We start from the raw sequence: 20,916 nt of genomic DNA on the forward strand, positions 1-20,916 counted from the left end.
GCACATGGTTTTAAAAATTGAAGTAGTATAAAAGAATATAGAGAGAGAACTACTTGATGCCAGTTGTGTGTATATGTGTATTCTTCCAGAGATATTATATGCATGAACAAGCATATACATATGTACATTTCCCTCTCTCCTCCTGCACCTTTATTTTTTTTTGTGAGGAAGATCAGCCCTGAGCTAACACCCATGCCAATCCTCCTCTTCCTTTGCTGAGGACGACTGGCCCTGGGCTAACATCCGTGCCCATCTTCCTCTAGTTTTATATGGGATGCTGCCACAGCATAGCTTGACAAGCGGTCGGTGCACGCCCGGGATCCGAACCCCAGCCGCCAGCAGCGGAGCGCAAGCACTTAACTGCTACGCCACGGGGCGGGCCCCCTGCACCTTTATTTTTACAAGATTAATACTAGATACATGGTCTGGACACTGTTTTTTAATATCTCCGTGTCTTGGAAATCAGTTTATATCAATATTATAGAACTGCCTCATTCTTTTAATGGATACCAGTTATGTCCTTGATTGTAAATATACCATAATTTAATCAGTCCCCTATTAAAGAGTACTTGTTTTTGATCTTTTGTTGCTGCAAACAGTGTTGCAATGAGCATCCTTACACACCAGTCTTTGTGCCCATGCAAGCAGGCAGAAGCAGGAATGGTGTGGGCATGTTCCTTAGGAGTCAACATTCACATCATCAGATTTCTTTTAACATGTTCACTTTGTAACTGAAAGATAATTGAATATTAGATAATATTGAAAAAAAAAGGAAAATCACTATTTCCCAGCCCTTAAAAAAAAAAAAAAAACTTTGAAAGAAAGTCTTTGAAGTGGAATTGCTGTATTGAAGGGTTTATATATTTTCATTTCTGAATAGAGAAAAATTTTTAAAAATATTTATCTATTTCTTGTGTTAATCCTTCTTCAACCTTTATATTCATGTGTAATTGGTTTCTTGGATTTGTCTTCAATATCTGCTATCTTTTTGAAACATTTATCTCTTTATCTATTTCTTCTCAGTTCTGAGAAAATTTCTGAGGCATTCTGGTTCACTGTTTGCTGTCTACAATTCACAGTTCCTGTGATCATTGAATTCCTAAACATGATAATCATTTATTTGTATGCTTCTAAGTACTCATATGTTCTTATATTGTTCTCCTGTCAAGACTACTGGCCTTTTGTCTTTTGATCTTTTTTATTGAAGGACGACATGTATACAAAAAAGTGCTTGATGGTTTTTCACAAAGTACACCTTTGTAACCAGCACCAAGATAAAGAAACAAATATTACCAGCACCCCAGAACCTCCCTGTGCCCCCTCCAGTTACAATCCCTGCATGGGTAACTACTCTCCTGACTTCTAACACCACAGATTCATTTTGCTTTTTTAAAAAACCTCTGTATAAATGTAATCATACAGTATATACTGCTTCTCCCTTATTTTGTTTAATATTATGTTTGTGAGAATTAGCTATCTTGTTGCATGTAGTACAGTTTGTTTCTATTGCTATATAGTATTCCATTGTGTGGATAAACCACAGTTTGTTCATTCATTCTACTATTGATGGACACTTGAGTCCTTTCTAGTTTGGGGCTGTCATGAATAGTGCTGCCATGGACACTTTTGTTTAGGTCTTCAGATGCATGTATGTATGCATTTTTTGTTGGCTCTACATATCTAGGAGTAGAATTGCTTGATCCTAGGGCTTATACATGTTAAACCTCTGAAGTGATTGTCTCATTTTGCACTCCCATGAGAATCCTGGTTGTTCCACATCCCTGTCAGTACTTGGTATTTTCTGTCTTTTTCATTTTATCCATTCTGGTAGGTATAAAGTAGTATTTCATTGTGGTTTTAGTTTTCATTTCCCTGATCACTTACAGTGTTGAGCAACTTTTCATATGTTTATTGGCCATTTGGGTATTCTCTTTTGTCATGTCCCTGGTGAAATGTATTTTGACATTTTTAAATTAGAATTTTTTAAAATACATTTGGCTAGCTGGTAGGTCATATTTCCCATCCCTTTCCCTTTATCCTTTAATTTTTTTTTCCTTGGCTCTTCTCTTGCCTGTTATTTTTTTTCCTAACAAGTGAACTTGAGAATCAGTAAACCCAAGTCTCCTAGAATATTTAGTGAATTTGCATGGAACTTATTTGAGAAAAATTGTCATCTGAGTTAGAAGATGACATTGTCATTCTTTCTAAAAAAGAAAAAATGATACATACTAAGCCTTCCCAGGTTTTGCCCACCAGATCGATTATCCCTGTATTTAATTCTAGTTTTTGTTTCATTTTTGACAAGTGCTTATCAGAAGTGAAAATCTTTTAATATGCATTTAAAACCTGCAGCCCCCTTTTAAAAATATATAAATGTTTTACAGGTTCTTGATCAATATGAACGAGAAGGATTTAATTTCCTAGTGAAGGTGTTTAATTCTTCACATTCCTTCTTAGAAGATTTGACAGGCCTTACGTTGCTGCATCAGGAAACTCAAGCTGCTGAGGTAAGAATAAAACAAGCTTTCTTTACTGAGGACTAATGTGTTTGAAACCTATTTGATATTCAGATTTATGGAAAAGGAAGGAAGCAGTTAATTATAATGTTTTTCCTTAGAACAAACATCACTAAATAAGTCTGCTAGTTATCAGAGAAGAAGGAACTTTCTGTAATTGCTGGATGCTGTTGTGTGCAGGCTATCATACGGTGGGTGCCTAATGCGCAAAATTGCTGATAAAGGAAGTCAGGTTATTGATTTCCAAACACCTGTGGTCCTTACTGAAGAACAGCATACCTGTGGCCGTTGAAGAGTTGGCTCTAATGTCCGTACATCAAAATGCGAATCAGGGAAGACACTGGACTCTGGCCATGTTCTTCAGAGAGAACATGCCTGGCTTTTATTTCACTATTTGATCACTCTTCTTAGGCCACTGAACCCCACCATGGAATGGCTTCCTCAATTACAGCCTAAGAGAGTTATGTTTTGCTTGTCAATTAGAACATTTTGCAAATCTTAATTTCCTGGGTCACTATAATAGTTTTTTTTTCCCCAAAGACTGGGATTAAAAAATACATTATCATTTTATTTTTCCAAATGCTCACTCTTCTTAGAAAAGGTATGCTCTGTATGATGTGGGGTGATTTGGATCACTTGGCAAAATGGACGAACGAGATTAAATCAACATCTTTTCCCCTCAGTTACCTGGGTGAAGAAGCTCTTAGGAAAAATGTGGCCTATCGCAGCGTTTCCACTCAAGGAAAACCTTGAGTGTCTGTGTCTTGTAGGAATGGAACACTTGCAAAGTTGCCATTAGTCTTATAGTCCTATTCGCTGGTTACTGCTCCACCTCTGCCTAGGACTGTGTATCCTTACCATTGGGAGAGGCCCGACTGGTCAGTGAGCAGATGGTCAGGCCCAGTACTGGACCAGCTAGTGGTGAAAAGGCTGCTGTTTGGAAGATTGGAGCTGGCACTAAAAATAGGAAAACCATGTGGAAATACCAGAGTCAGATTCTTTTAAGCTTTCAGCAGATTGGGGTGAGATTTTTAGGCATACCAGAGAGGCAACATAGTGCATCTCTAGTGTTGGACTTGGAGCTGAAACTGGTTCTTCTTTAACTTGCTTTGGTGTCCTCTGGGCATTCAACAGATGCAGTCTTCCACTTACGACCAGTAGTTAGACCCACGTAGAATCTCTTAGCTTCAGTTTCAGGAGATGAATGGCATCTCTGCAGGACTTCACGAAACTTTGAGATTTTCTCCAGAACTGTGATTGGATTCCCAGACAAGGTTCAGAACATTACGTTGATTGTGGCTGCCATTTTGTCTTTTGAGCAGCACTGTACTGCCTGATGGTAAGGGGAAAATAACTTACAGGTCTTTTCAACCATGCAGTTGTTTGACTAGTTGGCTAGGGGAGTTTTTCCACTCACCTAGAAATAATTCATATACTTCTCTTTAGTTGGCTAGAAGAATTGCAACTTGAAATTGACCCCATATTTCACTCTTTAAAACAGAGCAGATGCTAGGATAATGGGCCGATTCCTTGATAAATTTGGTTTGTTTTGCATTTTAGTTGGTCAAACTTTAATAGCCTTTTCAAAGACCTGGGAAGAGAAGGGGAATTTTAAGAGGACAATAGTGACTAGTTGGTGGGGCAGGAGGGGGCATGGTTTCATCCACAAGTCTTGAGTTTTCTTTTTGAAGTTTTCCTCCATTAAATTATATTTATAGTTTTGGAATCGTAAGCCACACATCAAATTTTAGATTAGAGATGGTAAACTAGTTGGCCTGTGAGCCAAATATGACTTGCAGGTGTGTTTTGTTTGGCCTGCCCTATGTGTTCAATTCTGAATAAAGCCAACATTTAAAAATTATGAGTTTTACATAAAAATATGAATTTTCCCATTTGAAAAATCTTTGAAAAATCAGATCTGGCAACCCCAGGCCTGCATTCCTTAACAGCGGTGGTTAGCTAGAGCCAAGAAACAAATTTTATAGATAAATAATGCACTTGATACAAAATTTTAAAGGTATAAAAAATATTCTGTGTGGAAAGGAAATCGTCCTTCTGCACCTGTCCCTTATCACCTGGTTTCCTTCCTAGAGACACACACTGTTGTAATTTTCTTGCCCAAAGGTATTCTTTAGGTGATGTTCACCATTTAGATGATGCTTTTCTGTGGATGACCCTTATTTGGTATTGGAATTTGTAACCTCTATCTTAGAAAAGGATCATTATTTTCCTTAAAAAGCTCTAAGTAGGACTGTTTTAAGATAGTGCTTCCCAGAGGACCTCATAGCAACAAAAATCATTGTCCTACCTATATTATTTTACTTTACTGTAAAAAAAAAGTATGTGTGTGTAAATAAATATGTCTATCAAAAAATATGTACATATCTGTGTAAAGGTAGTATTTTGATATACATGTTTGATTCCCAGTGCATTTACAGATGTTCAGTAATAAAAATACAAACTTCTGCATGCCATGTAGAAAGGTCCCAACTTATTTATTTCAGCATTGAAATCAAGAATGCCCAATTAGTTCTCATCTTGAGCTAACTGGTTTCATCCATCAACATTGGAATCGCAAAAGATTCAACCAGATAAATATGTGACAGTATCATTTTATGTTGTTTATAAAATATGTTTGTACAAATACTGCTTTTTAAAAAAAAACCTTTACTGAACATCTTTTGAAAATTTGATTGCAATGCACTGTGCTAGTAACTGAATACAGAAGTTAATGAGATGAGCTCATAGTCTGGTGTAAGAAACAGACATAAATAGTGAACTCGAGTATCATCAAAAATGTTTTAGTCATTTATATATTAAGTGCTGAGAGAGCAGTTACTCCTGCATGGGGGAGTAGGGATGTCAAGGAAAGCTTCTCAGGGAAGGGAACAAATATTCCAGTTCATTTTAAAGGATGAGTAGACTCTCTCTAAAAATAAAAGTTGGATTTGGGCAAGGAAAGGGTAGAGAGGTAGGGGAGGATATTCTAGACTAAATAAAGGTCTCAGAGGCCAAGAGTGTGTTACTCAGAATCATGAGCGTGTAGTTGGAGCCGGAGTTACCTGAAATCAGGTAATGTCTTTTTGTGTGTGTGTGTGTGAGAAAGATTAGCCCTGAGCTAACACCTGTTGCCAATCCTCCTCTTTTTTTGCTGAGGAAGATTGGCCCTGGGCTAACATCCGTGCCCATCTTCCTCTACTTTTTGTATGTGGGATGCCTGCCACAGTGTGGCTTGATGAGCGGTGTGTAGGTCTGCATCCGGGATCCGAACCTGCGAACCCCGGGCCACCAGAAGCAGAGCGTGTGAACTTAACCACTGGGCCACTGGGCCAGCCCCAGATAATGTATTTTTTTAATAACAGCTTTATTGCATTATAACTCACATACCATGAAATTCACCCTTTTGAAGTATATAATTCAGTGGTTTTTAGTACATTCGCAGAGTTGCTGTGCTACTGTTACTGCTAAGTTTAGTACATTTTCGTCACCCCTAAAAGAAACTCCATACCCATTAAGCAGTCACTCTTCATTCCCTGCTGCTTCCAGGCCTGGCAACCACCACTCTCTACTTTCTGTCTCTATGGATTTACCTATTCTGGACATGTCACATAAGTGGAATCAAACAATATGGGGCCTGTTATGTCTGGCATTTTTAACTTAGCATGATATTTTCAAGGTTCATCCATGTTGTAACAAGGTAATTCTTTTTTCTTTAAGGAAAAAAAAAAGTTTTGAGGCTATTAAACTTTCCCATATCCCTAATGCCTGTGGTCTGTCTCCCAAAATGCAGCCTCTTTATGAAGGAGGACTGCAAAGCTGATCCTACTACAGACTGCAAATCCCTTTATTTTCATAGACAGGGGCACAGAGGTAATGGGTTGGGAGATATTCAAGACAGAATCATCCAGATTTAGTGAGATTGACTAATGCAACCCATTTTTTTGTACCCCTCCCCCTTCCATCACCAAATATCCAAAAACGATTGCCATTATTTTATTCTCGATTACTAGTGTAATCATAGTGCTGTTGAGATTAACAGACAAATCACCAGGTTGGTTTCTGTTGGAGGAGGGGTTGAGGTGCAAGGTGCAGAGTGGGGCCTGGGAGTGTGGTGGAGGGAGGGTGCCAGACTTACAAAGGTGAGTTTGTTTCAGGTTATGATGATTTTTAAGTAATGGAATAAATGAGTGAAAATGACTGGATGGTGTTGGAGGTAGAGCTTGGAGAAAAAGACCAGACCTGGTAGATTGATTTAGCAGATAAAGGAAAATTATCCTCTTTCATTTAATGCAGTGAGGAGAAGCTGTAGAGCTAGGATGCAATAAAAATATTTAAATGAGAAATGTGTGTGGTAGATTAATTTTATCTCAAGTTGTAGATTGAAAAATTAAAAACACCTCATAAATGTTTTTGCTGATGTTCTATTTCATGAAGAAGGGTCTTGGACAGAGACCCATATACTTTGTCTATAGCCCATCTAGCTCCCAAACTATAGTCACATTCTGCCCATGAGGTATTAGAATGCCCCACAGAGGAAAGGCCTTACTCAGCTTTTTACTCCCTTAAAATGTTGTGATCTGGAGCCAGCCCTGATGGCCTAGCAGTTAAAGTTTGGTTCGGTTCCTGGGCGCGGAGCCATGCCAGTCATCTGTCAGTAGCCATGCTGTGGTGATGGCTCACACAGAAGAACCAGAAGAACTTACAACTACACACACCTGTGTAGTGGGGCTTTGGGGTGTGAGGGGGAAGGAAGAACAAAGAGGAAGATTGGCAACAGATGTTAGTTTAGGGTGAATCTTCCCCTGAAAAAAAAAAATGTTGCCATCTGGGGGCCGGCCCCATGGCCTAGTGGTTGAGTTTGGCATGCTCTGCTTCAGCGGCCCAAGTTCAGTTCTGGGGTGCAGACCGACACTACTCATTGGTGGCCATGCTGTGGTGGCCACCCACATACAAAATAGAGGAAGATTGGCACAAATGTTAGTTAGCTCAGGGCGAATCTTTCTTAGCAAAAGGAAAACAGTGTTGCCGTCTGAATAGGGAATTTTACATGAAGTTCTGACCTTTACTTTCAAGACCGTTATTGAGAATGGGTTTGGATGCTTGGAGATTAACCCCAGTTCCCTTTTGCTCCTAGATATCTGTTCATTGCAGTTGAAACCAAAGGAAATGGCGTTAAAGTTGATGAAGGACAAAATGTCCATGTCATGAAGCTGTTGAAGTACTCACCAAATACTTTTTAAATTGCTGAATTTGTTGAAGAAAGGCTCAGTCTAAATCAAACATGTGAATGACTTATCCATCTTTCATAAAATTTGCCGTGACTTATCTTAGGGTTATTTTTCGTCAAGTATCAGTTCACATGTACTGATTTAGTTCCAACTGTGGATTCAACATTGTGCTGTGGGAAATGCCAAATAATTTTCAAACTCCAAAAGACTGATTCATAAGAGAGGTAATAAAATAAGCTATATTAGTGTATTTTTTGAGAATTTTTGAGAAATTCAAATTCCAAAATCCTATAACCCAACTTCTCTGAAATACTTCATTCTCATTCTTGAAAGTTTGCAAGTTCCATGGTTCCAGGATTAATTTTAGGCAGGCTGTGTTTTCTTCCCTTGCCTTGACTATATTATCAGTATTTGATGCTGTTTCATGCAGTTATGATTTCAGGATTGTGGTTACAGCACTCCATTAATATAATTTGCATGTTTGTCAAGTTTTGCTAAGCAGAACTTTCTTTTCAGCAGAATTGGGGATTGATGCATGATCGTTGAAAAAGACAGTTTAGCACCAACTATAACACAGGATATAAAATTATAAACAGGCTGGCAGAAATGAACAAGGTTGAGCTGATGGGTTGATTCTGAATTAAAAGTCAGATTCTGACTCATCCATTACAGAATTCGGAATTCTAGAAAATAAAGTGCCCATATCTCATAGCAGGAAAGTCATATGAAAAACATTATAGTCATGTGATATGACTTCATTGGCATGACAATTTACCATTCAGCAAAGTAAATAACACAATTAACAAGTGTTTCGGCTGGGCCTTTTACACTTACACTGAGTTTTTGGCCTCTCCTCCTAACAGCTGGTTTTGATTTGGTTCCTGTGGAATATTTTTTTTGTTTTGTTTTGTATTTAACAACAGTCAGATATTTATGTACAGCTTCATCAAGAGCCTCCGATGACAAATATGCCTTTGGAGGCCAGTAGAAGCTGTGGGAAACCCCCGTGTCAGCACTTAGACCTGTTTTCAGTGGAGAGAAATGCACTCCGGGGACTGACCTAGCCCGCTCATGAATCCAGTTTTCTTTTCCCAAAGCCTTCTGCTAGCCCACTTCCAACCTGCACTGGCCCATCCTGAGACTGTATGCTGCCTTGATTTTTCCTTAGGAAGCAATCCCTCAAGACACAGCCTTGGCCTTCTCTCCTAAGTGAAGAGGAAAAGACAGAAACAGCAGGCAGAAAGCCATTTAATTCTTAGATTGGAAACTAGAGCCTCGTTTTTGAAATAAGGCTTGGCAGTATCCCTTCACAACTCACTTTATAAAATGTGTCCCTTTTCTTTGCTGTCAGAGTTATCTACATGGATTTGAGATGTTTAGATAAGTTGGTATTAGGGAAGGATCCAGTTGGAGGATAGACAGTGAAGTCTGGGCAGAGTCCCCCACCCTTCAGAAGAGGAGCTTGGATGGTTATAATCCACTTGGAGGTCTATGGGAGAGAGAAGGAGAGAATCATAAATTCTAAAAGCAGAGTTAAAACAGCTAATAGTAAGAAATAGAACATGGCAACTGCCTCCTCCTTAAATTTTAGTCCTTATTCTGCTAGTGTTCTCATGAGTACTTGGGTGAATAACTTCAACATTTTATGTATCAGTTTCCCCACTTAAAATAAGGGAATTGAAACATATGTGAAATCTATGTAATCTAATAATTAAGTGATTTTGATTCCAATATTCCCAGTATGACCAAGAAGTAAAAAGATGGCCAATTTTTATATCAAAATATTTTATTTTTTTTTTATTTATTTATTTTTTTTTAAAGATTTTATTTATTTATTTTTTCCCCCCAAAGCCCCAGTAGATAGTTGTGTGTCACAGCTGCACATCCTTCTAGTTGCTGTATGTGGGACGCGGCCTCAGCATGGCCGGAGAAGCAGCGCGTCTGTGCGAGCCCGGGATCCGAACCCGGGTCGCCAGCAGTGGAGCGCGCTCACCCAACCACCAAGCCACGGGGCCGGCCCTCAAAATATTTTAAAATGTGTCAAAGTGATTACTTTTTATACATTTTATAAATACTCTCTGGTATCTATCATATCTGGCTGCCATTGCTAGAAACATTTTTGGTCACATTCTTTTGAGATTTAGATCTGCTTTGAGCCATAAAATAACATTTCTTACCCTTTGTATTGATTGGTGTGTGTAGCAGTGTGTATAAATCCAATATGGCATAATCCAGCCTAATAACTTATCTCATTCTCCAGAGTTGGTGCCCAGGACTTTTGGCTTCTTCATAAACTCAAGTCATCCCTCACCATAATTGAGTACATTCATAAAACATGCCACTCCCAACCTCTTGATACAGCTTCCAAAGATGAACTCCAAAGTCCCCTTGTTTTAAGTAATGGCAGCATCCTTAGAATGTTGAATGTATAATATCTGAGGAGTTTCTTTAAAAGTCAACCATATCACACTATAACACTCACAGAGTGACTGAGTAGCCTGAACCCTGGCCTGGTCAGAAGGCCTGAGTTCATGTCAAGGCTTCAACAAATGGCTGATATTGCTGCATTCAGCTGTCTGGGTTGTGCAGGGCAAGACCACGTGCAGCTGCCCTGTGTGAGACCTTGGGCCATTTACTTAATTTCATTGAGCTTCATTTTCTTCATTTGTAGAATGGGATCAGTAATTCCTACTCCTCACGCTTACTATGAGCATTAAATAAGAAAGCACCTAACAAAAGAAAAGAGATAAATTGGACTACATCAAAATTTAAAACTTTGTGCTTCAAATGTTTTTTGGAAAATAATGTATCTGATAAGGAACTGGTATCCAGAATATATCAGGAGCTCTTGCAACTTGATAATAAAAAGACAGATAACCCAATTAAAAAATGGGCAATGGATTTAAGTAGATATTTCTCCAAAGAAGATATGCAAATGTCCAATAAGTACAAGAAAAGATGGTCAACATCAGTAGCCATCAGGGAAATGCAAATCAAAACCACTGAGATACCACTTCAGACCACTAAGGTGGCTATAATCAAAAAGACAGACAATAATAAGTGTTGACGAGGATGTGCAGAAATTGGAACCCTCATACACTGTTGGTGGAATGTAAAATGGTGCAGCCACTTTGGGAAACAGTTTGGTAGTTGCTGAAAAAGTTAAACACAGAGTTACCATGTGGCTCACCAATTTTACTTCTAGGTATATAACCAAGAGAAATGAAAACATGTTCATACATAAACTTGTACACAAATGTTCATAACAGCATTGTTTATTTATAGCCAAAAAGTAGAAACAACCCAGAGGTCCATCAACTGGTGAATGGATTGATGAAATGTGGATGTTACATTGGAAAGTAGTGGAATATTATTTGGCAATAAAAAAGAAAGAACTACTGACACAAGCCAATCACAAAAGGCCGCATATTGTAGGATTTCATTCATATGAAATGTCCAGAATTTAAAAAGCCATAGAGTCAGAAGGTAGATTAATGTGGTTGCTGGGGAGTGGGGGTGGGGGCTTGGGGAAAAATGAGGAGTGACTGCTTATGAGTAAGGGTTTCTTTTATTTATTTATTTATTTATTTATTTTATTATTATTATTTTTTTTTCCCCCAAAGCCCCAGTAGATAGTTGTATGTCATAGTTGCACAGCCTTCTAGTTGCTGTATGTGGGACGTGGCCTCAGCATGGCCGGAGAAGCGGTGCCTCGGTGCACGCCCGGGATCCGAACCCGGGCCGCCAGCAGCGGAGCATGCGCACTTAACCGCTAAGCCATGGGGCCGGCCCTAAGGGTTTCTTTTGAGGTGATGAAATGTTCTAACTTGGATTGTGGAAACAGGGGCTGGCTCGGTGGCGCAAGCGGTTAAGTGCGCACACTCCACTGCAGTGGCCCGGGGTTCGCTGGTTCGGATCCCGGGCCCACACTAACGCACCCACTTGTCAGGCCATGTTGTGTCAGGCGTCCCATATAAAGTGGAGGAAGATGGGCATGGATGTTAGCCCAGGGCCAGTCTTCCTCAGCAAAAAGAGGAGGATTGGCAGATGTTAGCTCAGGGCCGATCTTCCTCACAAAAAAAAAAAAAAAAGGTTGTGGAAATGGTTGCACAACTATGAATATACTAAAACCATTGAATTGTACACTTTAAATGGGTGAATTGTGTATGAATTATAGCTCAATAAAGATGTTTTTACAAAAAAGAAGAGAAAGCAAGCATATAGCCCTGATGCACATAGCTGGGACTCTCTGTGCATCCTCCTCCTCTCCTGTTCTCTCTCTGGCTATCTCCGGGCGGTGTTGATTTTCTGTCTGTGACCAGCTGTCAGAGCGTGTGAGCTCATTGTTTATAGGGATGAACTTTGTGAGATGTGACAATGATTTCTTCCGTTTTATTGTGCCTCAGTTTTCAAAGCCTGAGTCTCTGCTCACCTGTTTGGACTCTTTCTTGCACTCTGGACAACCGGTAAATACAGGGGAGTCGAGGGCAGAATATGGAAGGGATCCACCAACCACATGCTCACCTTGCAGGCTTTCAGGGAGGAGAGAGGGTCAAAATGTCAACTCCAACCACCAAGGCATCACGGATGGAGGGGTTGGGGAGAACAAGAGTGCTTTGTTATCTGTTGTTGTAAGTTGAAGCAGGTGTTTTGGAAGATCCAAATCCCAACCAGGATCTGAATTTTTAAAATTTCTCTCTTTACCACAGGATTTTTTTTTTCCCAAGATTTTTTATTTAGAAAATTCTCAAACATACAGAAAAAGTGAAAGAAAGGTACAATGAGTACCCCATATACCTTCCACCTGGATTCAACAATTAACGTTTTGTCACACCTAATTTATCTCTTGCTCTCTCTCTCTGTCTCTACACGCACATATATTTATAGACATACACACACACAACACATCACATACACACTCATACGTTTTCTTTTTTCCTGAACCATTTGAAAGCAAGTTCCATATACAATGACACCTCACCCCTAAATTTTTAGCATGAATCTGCTAAGCATACATTCTTCTATGTAAACAGAATACCATTATTGTCACAGAACAATGAACAATAATCCCATAATATTACCTAAAATCCAGTGCATATTTGAATTTTCCCGGTAGTCCACAGGATTTTAAAGGCACCTTTTAAACCATTGTTGCTTTTTCCTCAAGTGTGTAACTTTATACTTAAAAAGTTTTTTTAAATAGTAATTAAGCATCAGCCACTTGGTATATAAACTGGAGCGTATCTGTTAAGCTCCTGACACTTGCATGCCTGAATGGCGGGAGACAGTTCTCTTATGAGGCGGTGTGCCCCAGAGGTCCTGCTGTTCCAGGCAGGCCTCTTCCAGGTGAGGTTATCTCCAGGTACCACCTGGGAATCCTGGTCTGATTGAGGCAGCCCTCAGAGCCAAGCAGCCCTGAGCAGCGGTTCCTACCCATCTTCCTCCAGGGTCCTCAGTGCCTAAGGTTTTTGAGGAGGTGGGAATGGGACTGTGAATGCTATTTTCAATATTTTGAAAAACCAAACAGGGGCTGGCCGGTAGTGTAGCAGTTAAGTGCGCGCGCTCCACTGCGGCGGCCCGGGGGTTCACAGGTTCAGATCCCGGGTGCACACCGATGCACCGCTCATCAAGCCGTGCTGTGGCGGCGTCCCATATAAAGTAGAGGAAGATGCGCATGGATGTTAGCCCAGGGCCAGTCTTCCTCAGCAAAAAGAGGAGGATTGGCATGGATGTTAGCTCAGGGCTGATCGTCCTCACACACACACACACACAAAATAACAAACAGAAGTAAAACATTTAAGACATGTCACATTGACCACCTAAACCATCAAGTTGGTTGTTTTTTTTTTCTTGAATTCTGTTGTCTCAGAGTGAAATGGAATACTGATTAGCTTGACCCAGTCAGAAGCTCTGACTGGTAGTTATGTATGCCTTTGAATTATAAAAACAGTAAGATAAAGTAGTGTGTTTTGTTGGGTAGGAGGAGTTTTTCAAGATACAGTCTGTGAGAGAGAAAGTGGGGGTTAGGAAGTGGAGAGCCGCTGGCCCAGGGTGCCGGGCCCCTGGCTTCCTGACTGCATCAGCAGAGGAGGGTCCTGGGGAGGTGTTCCTGCAGTTTGCCCTGTGACCATTATTCTAGGGGCTGTATTTTTACAGCTGATCCTTCTCACTTGCAAACATAACAGCTGCTATGTGTTGAATTTGGGGGGTTTCCATGTTTTGATACTGTAAAATTAAATTGATTCTTGGTTCTGAAATCTTAATTTTGATCCGTCTTGCTTCTCAATTAGCTGTGGGAGAGCAGGGAGGAAAGAGAATATGAAATATTCTAAGGTGTTTATTTTTTAAAATTAAATATTGTTCTTGTTTAATTACTGCTTCCATCAGTCAACAAATATTTATAGACCCCTTGCCAAGTTCATGGTGATGTAGGGATTCAAAGGGGTGCAAGCCAGGCCTTCAGGAGATTAGCATGGCATAGTCAGAGAGGTAGGATGGAAAAGTAACTGAGACTGCAGGGCAGAGGGTGTGCACACAGAGCTGCATACATGGTACAGTAAATCCTGCAGGATTTCAGGAGCATCAGATGCAGAGAGAGGGCTCCAGGCACGAGTTGGATTTTGAGCTGGGCCTTGAAGGTTGGAACTGCAGGTGTAGGAGAGGAGAACGAGAGAAGGCATTCCAGAGTGGCCCATGGCATGGATGCATCCTAGATCTCTGATGAAAAGTACCATGATTGGGGCTGGCCTGGTAGCATAGCGGTTAAGTTCGCACATTCCACTTTGGTGGCTCGGGGTTCACCAGTTTGGATCCTGGGTGCAGACCTACTCACCGCTCATCAAGCCATGCTGAGGCAGCGTCCCACATAGAAGAGCTACAACTCTACAACTATGATACACAATTATGTACTGGGGGTTTGGGGAGAAAAAAGGAAAAGAGGAAGATTGGCAACAGATGTTAGCGCAGGGCAAGTCTTCCTCAAAAAAAAAAAAAGAAAAGAAAAGTACGATGAGAGGCATAGCAACCAATATTGACTACATTATCTATAATTTTCATGGAACTTTTATACCCAGCCTTTTGATGTCCACAACAATCTTATGAGGTGGATATTATCCTGTTTTATGGATGAGGTAGTCAAGGCTCAAAGAAGTGAATTGATTTGCCACATTGACTGTACATTGTTAAACTTAGCTGTGCTCAGTGTTTATCTACATCTTGAGGTTTATAATACACTTCATAAGCCTGGGAGCAGAGAGGAAGATATGAATGTGTTCTGCTTTAAAGGGAGTACCTCTACTTTCAGATTGAGCAGTGTCAAAATGCAGTTTTGGTTTTTGTCTGTTTCTTTCACTCTGCCACCCCAGGGCCTGGTCAGCCAGCATCACTATGCTCTCTTGCTCTTGAAATGTCTTTAAGAATAGACTGGCTTCTAATAAAATATATGGGAATGAGATTTCTGATGAATAATTCATGATTCCATCTCCAGACTTACAATGGGAAAAGGGCAGGTAAGAGAGAACTTTTTTCTTCCTGGCCCTTACTTTTCCCTAAATTGTAAAGAGAAATTAAGAGCTTGCCACCATTACCTTTATTCAGCTGTCTGGTGAAAAAATAAATTCAATGCTAAACTGGAAACATTGAATTGTATTTATATCTTATTGTTACAGGACAAAAATCATTGAGTTCCCAATTACAAATACAGTAAACTGCTGTGGGTTTGTTTTGTTTTTAATTTTGCTACTAAACTTAAGGCCTTTGTGTTTATCTTACCTTAATCTTCCTTGGGAGAGACTATACCTAATTCTGCTTAGCATTTTATTAAAAGGAAAGAAATGTGGCTTTTAAAAAGATTTTTAAATATTTTATTTTCATAAAAGATACACACATAAAACGTTCATGTTTTTCTTTGTCTAACTTCAACTCTAAGCATTGAATTGATGTTTTAAAGCACCAATTCAGTACCAACTCTTTAGAGATAACTATTTTGAGTTTTTATACCCAAATACTGATTGGTTTATTTATACTCTGCTCCTTCCTTCCCCTTTCTCTTACTTTCAACCATGACCAATGGTAATAAAACTTCATAATAGTTCAATACCATGAAAGCTAGGCTAAAATATTATTAAGCCCAGCTCCCTTCAGACTTTAGCAGCATGGGCCTAGAAACAGTGTTCTCGTGGAAGGAGCGTAGGATTTGGGTTCTGAAGAGTAGGGATTTGCTTCTAGTCCTGCCAGTAGTTGATCACTTCCTCTTGCCTGGGCTTCATCAGTAAAATGGGATAATACCTACCCCTCAATGTTGGTATTACAATGTGCTTTGAAATCTTTAGAAGTGTAATACAAACATTAGTTCTTGTAAGCTAAATACAAATGAATCAAATGGAAAACTGCCATTGCTTTTTTAAATAAAATTTTTCTTGATATACCATAGGCCTCTGAACATAAATATCTTAAATTAAACTTTAAACAGTCATTAACCATTAAAATGGTAATTCATATTAAATGGATAATATTTGAGTGTCAGAGAGATTAGCAACAGGTGGTTTTGTTGTAGAAGAACCTAAATAAAAAACTATTTCATTCCAGTCAAGATATAAGAATACACATTAACTTTCACATAAATTTGTGTAAAACTTCCTAATATGAAACAATTGCAACTTCTTGATTCAATCGTGATTTTTAAAAGAACATTCTTATCTGTTCTGAAATTGACTACTGAAAAGGACGGCTGAGCGTAGCTTTTTATCCAGTGTGTCTCCGTGTGTTCTCTTCAGTTCAAGTGTACAGACTTCTGTTCCATTGCTGCGTCCTCTCCTACCTCCAGACTTTGTTCAGCTGATCCTTCTGCTGGTCAAGCCCCGTTTCCTTCCCCATGGGATCTCCCTGGTATTCCTGCTGGTCCTTCTAGCTCAATCAACTACCTCCTTTGAGAAATGGTTTCTGACTCTCTCCTTCCTTCTGAGGCCAAGGTGCAGATGAGATTCTGTAAATGAAAGTCTGAAAGCAGCATGCACATGTGGGCCAGTTGGTATTATTACTTGTGAACAGAGGAATAACTTGATCCAAACAATGCTTTAGGAAAATGAAAATGGCAAAGATCAAGAAAATCTCCCCCATTTTTTTTTTAATATCTTAATGTTTTCAAATGAGCTATAACATATGCAGAAGAAAGCAAAAACGTTATATACAACTTAAAGAATAATTATCATGTAAACATCCTTCACCCCTCTCCTGTTTGGCTCTCTGATCACAGCACTATAGGAAACTGCCCTACAGACTCTTGTGATAGTTATTGCCCTGCTTTTCGTTATAGCTTTAGTCTGATGTATGAATCCCTAAACAATTTAATTCAATTTGCCTGACTTTGAATTTTTATAAATGGATTATGCCCTATATAATCTTCTATGTCTTGCTTCTTTTGCTCAACATTGTGATGGTTACCCATGTTGTTGTGTGCAGCTAAAGTTTGTTCTTTTTCATTGCTGTATAGTATTCTATAGTGTAGATATAATACAGTTTACTCTTTCTACTGTAGATAGATATTTGTAGCCCTTCCAGTTTTGAACTGTAATAAAGAGGGTAGATTGGAGTGTTCTTGTATCTATCTCCTGGGATACGTGCGCAACATTTCTCTAGGTCAGTGTTTCTCAACCTTTTTTCCATTATCACCTCTCTTAGGGAGAAAATTTAATTAATATTAAACTAAAAATTTAATGTTCAAATTAAATTAATCCTAAAGAGTAAGATTTTGTCAGGTAGAGATGAGCTTTGGAGGGCCACAAGCCATTGTAATAGCCAAGATTTTTTCACTCACCAGAAACCAATTTTCACTCATTTGTGGGGATAATATTACCCCCATTGAGAATGCGTTCTCTAGGTTATATACCTAAGCCTAGAATTGTTGGGTCATAGAAAATGTGAATCTTCAACATTATTAGATCATGACAAACTGTCTTTCAGAGCAGTTGTACCAATTTCAGTGATTGCTAATAGTATGTGGGAGGTTCTGTGGCTGTATATCCTTGCCAAAATCTTGGTACTGTCACATTAAAAAATTTTTGCCAGTCTGTTAGGTATATAACAATATCTCATTATACCTTTAATTTGTATTTTCCTGATTACCAATAAGGTTAAATGGCTTATGTTTATTACTTATTTAAATTCCTCTTCCCTGATGGTTTATTTCTCTACTTGAACTCTAAAAATTCTTGTATGTTCCACTCACGTAGCCCCTGTTAAAAGAAAACACGGTAGGATGACCTAGTTATTCACTTGAAAATACAATGGAGCCCAAAGACCTGTATTCTAATCCCAGGTGCACTATTTGTCTTGATCAGAGTTCCATACCTCTGTGCCTCAGTGTCCTCATTTGCTAAATAAAGGTATTAGCTAGGTTAGAGCCATGGCTCTCAACCTGGCTGCCCATTAGAATTATCTGGAATGCTTTTCAAAAATCCTGGTGTTTAGGGGGCCAGCCCTGTGTCCAAGTGGTTAGAGTTCTGCACACTCTGCTTCAGCGGCCCAGGTTCCCGGGTTCACATCCCGGGCACGGACCTGCTCCACTCATAAGCTATGCTGTGGAGGCATCCTGTATGCAAAATAGAGGAAGATTGGCATGGATCTTGGCTCAGGGCTAAGCTTCCTCAAGCAAAAGCAAAAAAAGAGGAGTATTGCCAATGGATGTTAGCTCAGGGTGAATCTTCCTCACCAAAAAAACAAAAAACTGGTGTTTGACCACACCTTCACCAGAAAATGTGATTCAATTGGATTAGAGATTTCTAGATCCTTTCCAACCTGACATTCTGTGATGTTGATAGACTGTCTTTAATACCTAGGGTCCATGGTTTTCATCATCCTCCTTGTGTGCACCCTAAATTAAGTATGCCAGAGGACTATTTCTCTGTAGGACTATAATCTGGTTTTATAAATGAGTTTTTAAAAGGGGGAAACTCCTTAATTTAGTCCATAGAGGAAACCTGGTGTCAACTTTCAAAATATTTTTTTGTAGCTGATTTACTTTCAGCACTGATAGGATTTTCTTTCATTGACACCTGTCGCAACAAAATACACATCCAATAACAATGTTAAGAAATCATAAATGAGCCTTAGAATGAAAGAGGCACACGTCAGGCCACAGTGTCTGGGCCAAGCGCAAGCCTGACAAGGCTGAATTTGTGAATTCCTGACATTTGACTTCCTACTGTCAGATTCTGTCCCATCACCAGAGGCCCTACTTCCAATTCCAGTTGGGTAAGGGGCTGCAGCCGCCTGGAACCGTGGCACAGTCAAGGTGAACCAGCTGTACTCTGTGAAGAGTTGGTCAAAACCACTGCTCTCCTGGACCAGGCCATGGGTTGGTGGTTATTGGGGCTGGAGAGGGATACTGTGAGAGGGCATTACACCATTCTATCTGCCTCTGTGTATCTTCAGAAGTCTCCATAATGAATAATTTTTAAAAAACCACTCTCCTGACATTGAGTCAGCAATGTTTTCTAGTGCCCACTTGCCACTCATAACTATACCACATGTAGATCAATAGCTGATTCTTATATTTGTGTGGCACTTGTATTTTTCAGTGTGTTTATTTGCATTTACTCAGTTGATCATCATAGCAATCATTTTCAATGAAAAACCTTTTGTAGCCATCTAGACCCTGGTTATGATGGCAGAAACCAAAAGCTCAAACTGGCTTTAATATAAACAAGGAATTTATAACCAGGCCATGAAATCCTAGCCCCAAGAATTCTAGATTAGGAAGTTTAGTTTCATGACCATCTTTGTCTTTTTTGCTCATCTCTGTTCTCTCTTTGTTGCCTTCATTCTCTCTCACTGCAAACAGGTTCTTTTTTTCCCCCTATGTTGCAAAAAACATGGCCTCAGGCACTTCCAAAATCTCATTCGTCCTTTAAGAGCATCTTCCCCAGTGATTCCAGAAGGAAAATCCCAGACATGGATTGTGATTGACCAGGTCACGTGCCATCTCTGGACCAGTTGCAGTAGACAGCGATGGGCTGCTGTGATTGGCCGGCTTAGGCCATGGGCAGCTGCAGTGATTGGCAGAATCCCTCAGAACCTCATGGTTGGAATGAGAAAGACACAGTCCTCCCAAAGGAGGGGCTGATGTGGGTGGATGGGAGCTGGGCATACGTGGTAGAAGTCCATTCTACTCTTACTTCTACTTCTGTGTCTGTTCTTGTCTCTCCTACACAGTTCTACTTTTCTATGTGTGGTTTCAAATTAGGGACTGTATTGCAAGTCGTGATATTCCAGCCCCAGATTTTCCCCCGAGCTTGACTTACTCTGCTTTCTGGATTTACCCCATCTTCTCACCAAACCACAGCTTCATTCATTGAGTCCTTTAGAGAACTAGCTGCTCAGTCTCCCTCACCACCACTCCTGTAGAGGAGGAAAGAATTTTCTCCGATTGGAGCATAGGGCTTCTCCCTTTCTCTGTAGTACACGAATGTATCATTCTAGGTTAAGACTCAGCTACTTCTTCTTCCAAGCTCCCACACACCCTCCTGAGGCCACTCCTCTTAGGGTGTGGAAGGGGAGTGCTCTGGCTGCCTCTGCTGACTAAGTGTGGGCTGAAGAGCTGGGGACAGGAGGCCGGTGTGAGGCTTCATCTTTCCTCCCTGATGGTGATGGTCAGTAGCAGTGTCATTGCCTTAGGACATGTGCCTTTAGTCTCCTCTGCAGTCTAAAAAATTACCAGGCTGAAATTTGTTGATAAACCCAGATCTTTAATTAGGAACATAAACGACACAATATAGGCCTCGCACAAATGAGCAGTTGTGGGGTATTATGGGCCTCTGTGGATTATCTGACTGAAGAAAAGGAGGGGGTTGCTGGTTGCTTTTGAACAAATTGCTACCAGATGTAGATTTCAATAAACACCACACTGTTGTTCCCTTGCCTGAAGGTGCTATGAATTTCTTGAGGCAACAGGGCAATCAGTAAACTGGCGACTGTCCCAACATGAATGAAGCCTCCTGGCATTCCCTGGTCCTGGATGTTTGTCCACAAAATACAGGGCAGACTCCGGGGGCCTCTCTCCCCCACCTGACATTTTACAGGAGAGTGATATACTTTAAATGTAGCAACCAGAACCCACAGAACCTAAAGGAAGCTGGAACTGTGGTTAGAATGTCTCAAAAAGAAAGCATTAGTGG

General features: G+C 40.0%; 1 protein-coding gene across 11 annotated transcripts in view; it reads left to right on the forward strand.

Annotated features, from left to right (window-relative positions):
• The window catches only part of ATG7 (autophagy related 7), a 253,951-nt gene that overhangs the window by 123,008 nt on the left and 110,027 nt on the right, over positions 1–20,916 (forward strand). For 5 of the 11 annotated variants that reach the window (XM_087431500.1, XM_087431496.1, XM_087431498.1 and 2 more), the window contains exons 18-19: positions 2,385–2,507; positions 15,109–15,628. The exons of 1 other annotated variant lie outside the window; for it this stretch is intronic. In XM_087431500.1, coding sequence (XP_087287626.1) covers positions 2,385–2,507; positions 15,109–15,159 — 174 coding nt within the window. In that variant the 3' untranslated portion in view covers positions 15,160–15,628. Of the gene's footprint in view, positions 1–2,384; positions 2,508–7,650; positions 7,995–15,108; positions 15,629–20,916 lie in introns of those variants that run through there. 5 more of the 11 variants (XM_087431501.1, XM_087431503.1, XM_087431502.1 and 2 more) reach the window with 4 other exon arrangements.

Source organism: Ceratotherium simum, chromosome 5 (genome assembly GCF_057802395.1).
Source record: "Ceratotherium simum simum isolate JZ-2026a chromosome 5, ASM5780239v1, whole genome shotgun sequence".
NCBI lineage: Eukaryota > Metazoa > Chordata > Mammalia > Perissodactyla > Rhinocerotidae > Ceratotherium > Ceratotherium simum.